General features: G+C 38.3%; 1 protein-coding gene across 1 annotated transcript in view; it reads right to left on the bottom strand.

Annotated features, from left to right (window-relative positions):
• Positions 1-10,466, bottom strand: part of slc27a6 (solute carrier family 27 member 6) — a 36,566-nt gene extending 26,100 nt beyond the window's left edge. Inside the window, exons 1-5 of the mRNA XM_079804158.1 lie at positions 9,850-10,466; positions 8,922-9,131; positions 5,109-5,267; positions 3,113-3,237; positions 1,278-1,472 (exon numbers count right to left, since the gene is read on the bottom strand). Coding sequence (XP_079660284.1) covers positions 1,278-1,472; positions 3,113-3,237; positions 5,109-5,267; positions 8,922-9,131; positions 9,850-10,321 — 1,161 coding nt within the window. The 5' untranslated portion in view covers positions 10,322-10,466. The remainder of the gene's footprint in view (positions 1-1,277; positions 1,473-3,112; positions 3,238-5,108; positions 5,268-8,921; positions 9,132-9,849) is intronic.
• Between the last annotated feature and the right edge of the window lie 1,974 nt (positions 10,467-12,440).

Raw genomic sequence — 12,440 nt, forward strand, 5'->3', positions numbered from 1 at the left:
GTTCTCGAGACTCCGCCGCTATGGCAACAAAGCCGCTAAAACGCAATCACGCACAAATTAGCTCCTGTACTACTTATTGTGAAATTGATTTCTTTATATTTGCTATCAGTATTCTCCACACTGCAAAATCTGTATGTTAATTGAACTATGTGTGGATCTATGTAAAATATGGGACAATTTGCATCCCGTATTGGTTTGATACGGGACGCGTCATTTTGCTTGTAAATACGGGACGATTCAGTATTTTACGGGACGGGTGGCAACCCTAGTCTGACCTGCAGCACAAACCGTAACGTTAGCATCCTCAATGGAAACCGCCGCCGCCGATTCTCCGTCTTCAAGTTCATCCCCAGGATTTTCTTGTTCCTGAGGCTCTGTGACGACGAGTGTTGTGTCTGCACCTTCAGAGTCTTGTTTCTCGTTTCAGGATGTGACTCAGAACGTGGACGTTTAGGGAGCAAAAAACGATCCATTTTGGTGTAACGTTATTTTACTTTGCTAAAACTCGCTATCAAAAACAAGCTGAAATGATTTAAGGTCAGAGGTTCGCGGGCGCCGAGCCCATTGGCCAAAGAAGATCACCTGTTTGGGCCTCACGTTATTTTAGACTAAAATATATATAATTTTAAATTATTATTTAATTCCCATTTTAAAAACATGAAAAAGAATGTTCAAACATGACATTAAAATATAAATATAAAAAAATTACAGACATTTCTTGGGGGTGCTGGGCAGGTGCTATGGCTATTATAGGGGGAGCCCCAGCACCACCTAGCACTCATCAACATGGGTGTCTATTTTTGTTGCAACTCCAGTAGCTTGTTCTTCAGTCTCCTCTGTTTTTTTTGGACTGTGCAACAACAGGCAAAACAACTAAGCTGAACACAGAGTACTCTTGATTAGAAAAATTGGACTGTGCACTGAACCATACACTAACGTTTGTGTAAAAACCTATAGTTTGGGCTTATTTTAAAAACAGAAACCTTCATCAAAACAAATAAACAAACTAAACAAGAACATCTTAAACACACAACACGGATGATATTTCTGCTCTTGGTGTCATTGACCTTGGGCCTTTGACATCAAAGCAAAGAGATGCAAGTAATGAATTCTGGCGCAATCACATGTTTGTCGCCATTGAGACGCACCACTATAGATATAGTTCAATCATTTACTAAGACTTGCTTATCTTTTTGTTGCCCTCTAAACTTGACAACCAGTCATAAACCCAGGGTGAATTACTGTTGTTGCAGGCTGCATTGAGTTTCTGAACTAACCTTGTAAAAGAAATTGGAGCGGCCGACTGCTCCGATCTTGCCGATGTGGTTCATGAAGCACAGGTTTCCTTCGGTGGAGCCGTAGATCTCACACATGCGGATCTCCCCGAAACGCTGGAGAAATTCTCTCCATACGTCCTGCCGGAGTCCGTTCCCAACACCCATTTGCACCCTGTGATCCTTCTCATTCTCTGCCTAATAGACACAAACACACACAACACATCAAGATAAACCTTTTCACGATCACATAGATCACATTCATGTCAGAGACAACAGAGATGTCTTGGATGCCCGGAGAGAAACTGTAAAATTTGCATGTTTGATCTGGGTTCCATTTTTCATATACAACTTTAGGTTTGAGTCCAGTAATTAATGAAAAAACATTTTAAAAAGAAAATGTGAGTAGTGTTTGTCTATGCAGAACTCACTACCACAATGCTAGGGTGTTCTGGGTGGCTGTTACATGGCTGTTTTGACTTATGTCAAAAGATCTCACCCGCTGGCTCGGGTCCTTCCTTCAATGAAGGTCTGGGTGATTGTTTCATGCAGTGCTGCATTTCTCAGTAAGACCATGTGTGTGGGTGAACAATACGAGCCAGTCAGACCAGCAGAACCGCTCCATATTCACAAAAGCCTCATGGTTGTGTGTGCTGTCAGTTAAAGCTCATCAATGGACTGACAAACAACATTTCTCGCTCTTACACAAGACATGTCCCATTTCGAAATGGTGTGTGTGCAGAGATTCATGTGGATGTTCCTGCTGCAGAATGTGTATTTCTGTGCTTACAGTATGTGCCTGTCACTGTAATGTTTTGTGTGTTTGCTTAGATAGCACATTAGTGTGTCCGTCGTTAGCATATTGATGAATACGGTGTGACCGTCCGGGCCGTGTTAGAGGATGGGCACAAAGAGATCTTTGACAGACTCAGGGACACACTGATGTCCTGACGCACATGAACCGTGAATGAGAAACATTAACAAAAGAGCCGTCTGTCAGTTAGCCATGAAAACGCAACACAACCCCACACAAACCAAAAGGTTCATTTTCATGGATTCACAGAGCACATGGATTCTTTCTTTGCAGAGTTTGTCTGCGTGACCAAAGACACAAACTCTGCAGTGAGCTTCTGTGTACGGACCCTTCTGGAGTCCTGGGTCGATTGTTAAAATAATGAGGCTTGATGCATAATGAAGACATTAATGTGGAATTAACAGGACCGTAGCTGGTCTTATTGTTATGAGATTACGTAATATATGCTCTTTCATTTACACAAACTAAAACCAAGCATTTACGATTTCAAACTGAACAACCTGAAACCAGACATAAAAAACAACACAAAGGGTCATACATGCTTATGAGTCATGCTCAGAAAACAGCAGGAAAGGGATAGTTCACCCAAAAGTAAACATTCCGTCATTGACTCACCCGTATGTCATTCCAAACTTTTCTCTCTTTAGCAGAACACAAAAGAAGAATCTCAATTAAAATGTCAAACTTACTGTAACAGGGCTAAAATTAACAACAGTACAAATTCAACTGCTACATATTTTTAGATAATAATTTATTTATAATTTTAGATTCATAATTTATACAAACATTAAAAATTTTATAGCACGTTTTCATTATATCATTTCTACTCCACTTTGTTGTTGAAATACAAACATTTAAACAATTTGGTCATGAAAACAATTCAGCCAATTCAAACATGCTGTAAATAAAAATTTATAAAATACAAATTTTGCTGAAATTTTCTGGCAAAAATGGCACCGCTCTCTGAGAATGACCCACATACTGTATGTACCCACACAGATTTACATGAGATGAGGTACTGTACCACAGGCTGATTGCACAGATATCGGCAAAGCTCTCCTATATACTGAAATATGGTGACATTGTATTTCCTGCAGTCTTTCCAGAAGTGAGAGGCTGAAAACTTCTTCTTTAGGACACAGGTGGCACCTAAATGACAAAAGCACAGAGACAGATATGAAATTAAACATGCTTTGCAATTCAGTTCAACTATTCAGTCTGATGTAACTAATAAGGCTGTTTTTGGCAATGAACATTACACAAGCATGTTCCATACAGCTCATTAACATGCTAATTCTGTCCAGTTTTGGTGAAAGTGAAAATGGAAATTTTAGAAGCATTAGACAGCTCTAAATTAATGAATGAAGGAATGAATGTATTAAGGAATGGCCACACAAAGTCAAAGACATAACCTTTGTCATTTATCCCAGGTCAAAAGAAAGCATTTCCATGATCATCTGAGATAAAATGTAACCAAGCAGTGTACAGTGACTTTAAAAATATTTGTACCAAGCAATAACACATGTACATTTGAATCCGACTGATCAATGACTCTGTCTCTAGCACTGGGGTCTGTTTGGGTGGTTGGTTTTGCAAACACTTGGCAATCTCTCAAACATAAGACTATTTGGCACAACTCTTTAAACCCAGCATACACTGTTATAACATTTGCTGCCTTTACTTTGCAACAGAAACATACACCTTAAAGGCCCGTTCACACCAAAAACGTTAACTTATAAAGATAAATATAACGATAACTATATTAGCATCCACACTACTGCACAATATCATTCTGTTTATTATAAGCACTTCAGTTTTGTCGTCAGTTGCTATAAATGCTCATGCCCTGTAAGCAGGATGGATTCTGAGTGGCTGTCAATGTTTTTATTGTTCATCAACTGGATAAAATAGCACTTTCAAAATAGTTGAAATTCCAGCAATTTGTCTGTGCCGTTATCGTTATAGTTCTCTAGAACAACGTTCTCTATAGGGCTCTGCTATTCTTTTATATTTAAACATTTTTTTAGATCTATATCTTTACCATTATCTTTATAGTTATTGGTCTTGGTGTGAACGGGTGTGAACGTATTGCATACTATAAGTTACTAAATTGCAATTACTTTGGTGAGAAGAAGTCTAATAAAAACATAAATTCAAAGTGGAGTAAAAGAATCTTAAAGGGATAGTTCAACCTAAAATCAACATTCTGTCACCCTTTATACAGGAAAAAGAAGATACAGGAACATGTGATGAACGTGTCCAAACAACATTGGACTTTCGTTGTATTGACAAAAACACTGAAGGTGATGATACACAGGGCAACTTTTTGAGCAATGTTTCCAGGCAATGTTGCGCAGCGATGTTGCTTGGGCAAAAAAATTGCCCCGTGTATCATACAATTGATATTTTAAGCGCCAAGTTACTTTTTTAAAAGGTGGTTTGCTCTATTTTGATCACTACTGTAGACATCAGTGTTTATATCCAAACTACAAACTTTTATCCCAGTGCTTCTGTGATAATCTGAATGTTTGTAACACAGAAATAACAATACTGTGTATTGGAAAAGACTGTTTGTGAAGCTGTTTCATACCTACATGATAACTGCTCTCTCTGGTTTAGAATGCAGATCTGAATGTTTGCTGTGATCGTACTTGTCAAAGGTTTAATAGCCATAGCTGAATCATTGTCATTTAAGAATAAGATTGTGTGGCTGTTTAAATCAAGATCGCCATCGATCTTTTAACGAGTAATCTATTGAGACATTTTTGTAAAAATGTCCTTTTGTGTTCCACTTTAGAAAGAAATGCATACAGGTTTGGAATGACATGAGGTGAGTAAAAGATGACAGAATATTCATTTTTGGGTGACCCTTGAAGAGCAAGTCATAAATAATATTTCTCCCAATCTGACAATGTGTTTGGATTAGACAAATGGATGTCTTTAATTACCACAAGAAAACATCAATGCTTGTGATCACCTATAGGCTGTTCATTAAAAGGTTATGAGATTACGGGAATTACCCAATTCAATGGTCCCTCCGATGCCTACAAGTGAGGCAGCACTATGATACAGGGGAAGTGGCGTGTAGATGACATCACTTCCTGTGCCGCCGTACGCCCAAAACCCAGCTGCTGCCTTTAGGGACTGCAAATGTGTGATGACTGCAGCTTTGGGCAGCCCTGCAACAGTCAACACACTATGACAATACAGAAGAATCTGGTTCCTATAGGCAGAAGATACAGTAATAACAATATAATCCACACTCTAAAAGGTTGGATCTTTACAAATCTGTAGTCTCAGTCTTAGGGCCCTCTTTCAATGATCTGAGTGCATGGTGCAGAATCCATTTTTGCTAGTTTAACGACGGAAAAAATGGTCGGTGTGCCAGGCACATGGTGCAAAAGGGTTGTACCTAGGCTCTTAATGAATTATGGGTGCGTTATGTGCAATAAACCAATCAGAGTCTCATCTTTAAAAGCCAGTTGCGCTTGCACCATGGCAGATTCACTATTTAAATGACGGAATTTGCAAGCGTAAAAACTGAGCGCTTCACCAGAGAGGAATCCTTTTATTTTTAATATTTAAAAATGTTTGTGTGCTGCAGCACATCCCTGTGTGTAACAAGCAGAGTGTACACACATTGTGTACCCGCCTACAGGTGCACATAACTAACGTGCCCTTTAAATTAGGGGTGCACCGATCCGATATTAGGATCGGATATCGGCCGCGATACTGACAAAATAGCTGGATCGGGGATCGGAAAAATGAACAGATCCACAAGCCGATCCAGGTGTTTTTTTTCCGTCGCAGCAGAACCTACGTCATTCGTTAGCTTCACGTGTGTGTCGCATGCTAGAAGCAACATGGAGCGAGCCAGAGAGTCGGCTGTGTGGAGGAGATATTTCACGCTTGCCACGCCAACTAGTTCGTCGGCTGTTTGCAATGTCTGCAAAGTAACTTAAATGTTTCGATGGGAGGTGGTATTACTGCAAAGTCAGGGTCTTTCCTGCATTGAACATTTTTTGATGGCCGCCAAAGCCTAATTTGACGAGTTATTGTATGTGGAATAGATGCTGCGCTTGTGACTGAGTCAGAGACAGAGAGACCGACCAGAGAGCTCCTCCCCCGCTCGCGCTCTCTGGGTCTTCAAAATAATCAGCGTTAGCTCTCTCATATTTCACATATTAATCCAATTCCAAATCTAAAGGTCGGAAGACCGAAACCATGTTGCACGTGACACATTCGGACAATTGTGTCCTTGAATTACCGCTGGGTGTGCATTGCGCTCAAAAAATGTTGACTCTTCTCTGACCAGCTGACATAAAGCATACTTTCAATAAACGGGAGACAAATCATATTCAGTTATGAAGTGTTTTCTGTGTGTTGACATCTTTCGCGATGTTCTAACAGACGGGATTCGCACACAACGCGTCTGCTAATGTCCGATTCACGACCTAATGACTCCTTTGAACCGAATCATTTTAACGACTGGTTAGAACAACTGATCTGTCCAACACTGAACTCATGAATCAGTTTATTAATTTACTCAGAACGCATCTGAAATGAGAACACAAGTGTGCTTACCCAATTAAGCAAGAGTGGGTAGTAAGAATTATTTTTAATTATCAACAGTAGCCTATTTCAGCTTATTTCTGTTGACAATGTGTAGTAAAATAAATAGGCCTAGCCTACAATCATTTAGACAGGAGTGAGGTGAAACCAGAACAAAGTTGTTATTAGCTAGCTGATCATTTTTATTAAATTGCATATGGCAGAAAATTAAGACTATTTGTTAATTTGGAATGCTACTTTTTAATATTGATATGATTATTTACCAAAACAATTATCTGTAGTGTAAAAAATGTTTGGTAACTGTCAGATTACTATTGTATGTTTGACCAATACACTGTTTTTTGTTTCCACTGCTACATTTTATTTATTTAAAGAAGTTTGATTACATTCTATTTTAGATTTGAATGCACAATTGTTTTTTAAATAAATAAGAATTCAACACTTTACATACATCTGTTATTTTGTCTTAGTTATTTTTAGTTAGTAAAGTCTGGTGCCTTAGTCTCTTCAAGGAAGGTATAAGGTGGAAGATATACAGTTTATTATTAATTCAACAATAGTATCGGATCGGTATCGGGTATCGACAGATACACAAAGCCCAGGCATCGGTATCGGTATCGGGACTGAAAAAGTCGGATCGGTGCACCCCTACTTTAAATAACAAAAAATACAGCGCTATTGACTTTAGACCGGGTTTTTGTTGGTAAATGCTGCAGTCATTTTCAGTTGCCTCAAAATAGCAACTCACCAACAATGCGCCTGAACACACCTCGTTTTCAGAGAAACGTATCACATACCAGTTGTGCATGGGCGAACAGATGGGTACGAGTGCGTTTTCTATTTAAACAATGTGGCGCTGGATGTGAAAATGATAACTGCATTGGGCTGAAACTAGCAAAAGGTTCTGCTATTGTTACAAGCTGAAGAACCCTAATCTGGTACTGTTTAGAATAATAAATACTTTGAACACGAAAGAATAACAGATGACTTTACGTTGATTTTACAGTATCATCAGCGTGTAGGTGAAAGCACTACTCTGTACTTATTAAAAATGGAAACCAAATAGAGCATATACAGGGAAAACAACACCGGCCTGAGGATTGATTCCTGTGGGACTCCACAATTAAGAGGTATACCGTATTTTTTCGAAGTTTTTTTCTTAGAAATACATCTGAAAGAATGGGTTTGTCTTATATTTAGGGTCTACACTTTTACATGTCAATAATACACCCGCAACAATAGGTGGCACAAAATACGAGTAAAACGAGTGTGCCAAGAAATACATCAGATACAAATCATTATGAGATGGATAACCTAATTGTTAAATAATTCAGATGGGCTACAGGTTATTTTTATGATATGCCAAAAAAATTATATTTTTAAAAGTGATTGTTTGCACATTTTACCAGTATTTACTATATTTTCAATACAAAAATAAAATATGAAAAATATGCAGCATCAAAATTATTTTGAAATAAAAGCATTTTCTTTATCAAAAAGCCTTTTTCCAAGAGGGGGGGTCTTATAATCAGGGCCATCTTATATTCGGAGGAGTGATGACCTACACGAACAGTGAACCACCTGTTGGTCAAATAGGATCAGAACCACCGTGCCACAAAGGCCCACTGGCATCTCCAAAAGGGTCAACAGGACCTCATAGTTGACCAAACCAAATGCAGAACTCAGATCTAATAGGACTAAAGCCATAGATTTCCCAGAGTCACTAGGGATATTGGATATTTAATTCTGTACACATTTGCATCATGTTTACATTTACATCGCCTTTGCTGTCATCTAATGCTCATTTAAAATCAATCTTTAAAAACACTATTAATAATTTAATATCAATAATAATAATTTAATTATACATTTTGTTCATTATAATTATGTTATGGGTAAATTCACTTAGCATTTAAAATGACTGTTTATTTAACAGAATAGGGTTCTACTATTGGCTATTTATTGGCCATAACATGAAAATATTTAACAGCTTACCAGTTTAGGCCAGAATTGTAATATCAAGCAAGCTATTAATTATCAGAGATTAGAGAGAATATACAGTACAAAAATACATTCGTTTTTTTGTTCAAGCAGGACTACTTCTGTCTAACCCCAGGGCCATGGGCGCTCGACCCTTCACCAGTAATCAAACGCTGAACCTGTTCATCAGGGTCTTTGGGCTCTCCTGAAAAGCAGGGTTGTAGAACAGAAATGTCTGACACACTCTAATCCACTGAGATGAAGAGAAACGCATCACATACCAGTTGTGCCTGAAGTGAAGATGTAGAGTGTGGGGGTTTTGAGACAGGTGACGGAGCGGCGCTCAGCTGGGATTGGCTCCTGTGAAGCTTTCTCAATCTTATCCAGCAGGCTGTGAACGTCAGGACGAGAGCTTGCTCGACTCATACACCACACTGTGATACTGTCCTCCTGGAGACTAGGAAGAATGTCCTCTAAAGTATCTAGAAGATCTACAAGAACAATCACTATTATCAATGATATGACACAATATTATACATGATAAACACTTACCTATTTATAGATAAATTTACCTTTATCGTTTTACTTTATACATTGTAGGCTATACTTTTAAATAGTATAACATGGTTACACTTTATCTTAAGTTGTCCGTGTTGCAGTGTAGGCCTAATTATATTTAGGTAGTGAGTAATAATAATTAACTACATATACTTATTTACTTACTGTCAGTCATCTGGGGTGGGTGACATTCATTCTTTCAGATAAGATTTTATTTGCCAATTTAAAACAGCCTGTTTAATGCCTTGTACTAAAATGGTCTTTCCCCTGTTTTAATTATAAGAGATCTAGGCCTGGTTTCACAGACAGGGATAGACTAAGCCAGGATTAGGGCCTAGTTCAATTAGAGCATTTCAGTAGCTTTTATAAACGTACAAAAACAATGAGACTAAGCCAGGATTAGGGCTTAGTTCCATTAGAGCATTTAAGTAGCTTTTATAAACGTACAAAACAATGACATTGCATATTTTAAGATTGTCAGTGCAAGTTGCCTTGAGTTAAAACAGCTCAAACGCATTTTAGTCTAGGACTAGCTTAAGCCTTGTCTGTGAAACTGGGGGCTAGTCATTTCGTTCGATTACAGAATTAACACGTATTTTGGAGTATTGTTGTGTGGTTGTAAACTGTTCTCCCTGTCAGAAATCAGCTTACCTGCTCCGACTACCAGTAGTTCGGCCCCACAGCAGTTCAAGCAGTGTAGCAGTGATCTGGGTTTGATGTTCGTGTTGAGAAACGCCACGGCACAACCCAGTTTACAAAACCCGAACCAGAGCGCGATGAAATCGGGCTCGTTGCTCATGAGGAGTGCGACAGTGTCTCCTTTATTCACCGCGTCTTCAAAGACGCGCGCGACCCTGTTGCTGCGCTCCTCGAGCTCTCCATAGGTGTATGTAACTCCTTCATAAATCACAAAGGGTTTTTCAGGAATCCGCTGGGCTTGTTGAACAAACCTGTCTATGACCGTCACGATTTGTGAGGTTATTTTGTAGATTTCCAGACGCGCTCCGTAGCGTATGACTTTCATTAAATACAGGGCGTCTTTCCAGAAGTATGGAAAACACAAGCGCTGCGCGAGATGCGCGGAGAGGATTCCCGTCAGCAGAGCCGCGATCCATGACAACATATCTGACAAATAAACCTAACGCGAACAGACTCGGTCAAAGCTGTCAAACCGTTAACATTGTTAAACTAGTTCAGGTTGGGTTGTTTAATGGATGTTATAAAACGCTGCACAGCACTGTCATCCTAATTTATGCAACGTTCAGTGTGTCACGTGACGGTTGTTGTACAACCGCTGTCGTTGGTGGGCGTGTCGCTTGGGCCACGCGCTCGGCCCTGATTATCAAGCTTACTATCTGTCATAGGAGTTACCATAGTAACAGGGCGTGCCGCATAGTTTAGTAGTGCAACGCATATCCATGGTGCCACGCCCATAAGAGCGAACGCGCGGATGTTTGTGAACTTCATTCAGTATTGTGGAATGTGTCCGCTCAGTAGCCTACAAAGGCAGAGCGCATGTAGAGCCAAACACGTGACTTTTGTAAAGTCACATTTGTCACATCCTCTTTTTTTTTTTTTACAGTATATGATCACATCCGATACACAGCATGCAAAGTGAATGTCTTTGAAATAAACCATTAGTAGTATTTTTAACAGCAGTTTCACATTTTATTCATGTTTCTGTTTAATATGCATTGGACGGGACTGTTTACATTTACATTTGCATTTAATGTTTGATTTAAATTAGATTATGGCGAATGTAGGCTACTTTCTACAGCCTAGCTACTTCTTCCCCTCTGTACTGGGGAAGCTTTAGATTTGAGTAAAATATTAATGTAGGCCTACTCAATACTGGATCGGCTCATTCATGGACACCATTCATGACATCAGTTTTCTGATTGAGTTTCCTCTTTGTGTTAGTCTGTGTATTACTTTGGACCATTCAGTCCTTGGATGAAAGGCATTTTGTTCGCATCCATAGGTTTTGTGTTACACTGGCCCAAGAAACTGCAGATTGTTATCATGCAAATGACAGTGTGATGCTGTGAATGCAACAGTGACCCTGTTCTTTGATTCATTCGACAGAAGGAGAGGCAACGCTTCTCTGTGGACGTCATGTTTGTAAATTTAGGCAAACTGTAAGAACAGGAAAACGTTGTAACATAATTATTGTACACGACTCTCCAAACATCATAAGCAAACTATGCTGGTATATTTCATAATAAGACTCGTTTGAAGTCACACTGATAAGGCATCTGATGTCACTGAGGAAAACGTGTCTATGAAATCGTTCAAAATAGAGTTCCTCTTGAAGTTTAGCGCCATCATGTGGGTGTCTTCATTATTTTCGCTGTTATTTCAACAGAAAAGACTGCGACTAGTATTGACTAACACACTAACTGACAAAAGTTAAGATTTTCTACCCCCGGTTTCACAGACAAAGCTAGTCCCAGACTAAAATGTAGCCTATATTTGAGCTGTTTTAACTGAAAGCAAAGAAGAAGTCTCTTTTGCTCACCAAGGCTGCATTTATTTGATCAAAAACACAGTGAAAACAGTAGCCTAATACAATGAAATATTCCAAACTAAAATAACTTATTTTTATGTGAATAGGCCTATATGAAAACTGTAATTTTCTGTGTTCAAAGCTGAATTTTTAGCATCACTTTCAGCATGATTTGATGCTCAAGAAACATTTCTGATTATTATCAGTGTTGAAAACAAATGTTCAAATGTTCAAAATGTTGTGGAAATCGCGATGAACTACCATTCAAAAGTTTTGGGTAAGTGTGATAAAAAATTATACTTTTATTCAGCAAGGATGCATTAAATTTAGCAAAAAATGACAATAAAGAAATGTTACAAAAGATTTCTATGTCAAATAAATGCTGTTCATGAACTGTTTTCCTGTATTTTAGATTAAATAAATGCAGCCAGAAGAGTTTCATAAATATTACAACTTGTTTTGACCAGTAGTGTAATTTACAAATTTGTCAAACCTTTAAAAAAATTACCACAATTTAATAAATGTTAACTGAATTGTTACCCTAAAACAAAGTAATACATTGACAATGCACTTATGATTTATATACAAAAATATTGTTTGTGCATATAGAGTGTATCGTGGTTATGATGAATTATTCAATAACCTAATTTTATACTTTTATATAGAGAGAGTATTTTATATATTATTAGTATATATTAATCCATGTTTGCATCCATCATAAAAAGAAAGTAAAATA

This window comes from Gobio gobio (assembly GCF_949357685.1).
Source record: "Gobio gobio genome assembly, chromosome: 22".
NCBI classification, from domain to species: Eukaryota; Metazoa; Chordata; class Actinopteri; order Cypriniformes; family Gobionidae; genus Gobio; species Gobio gobio.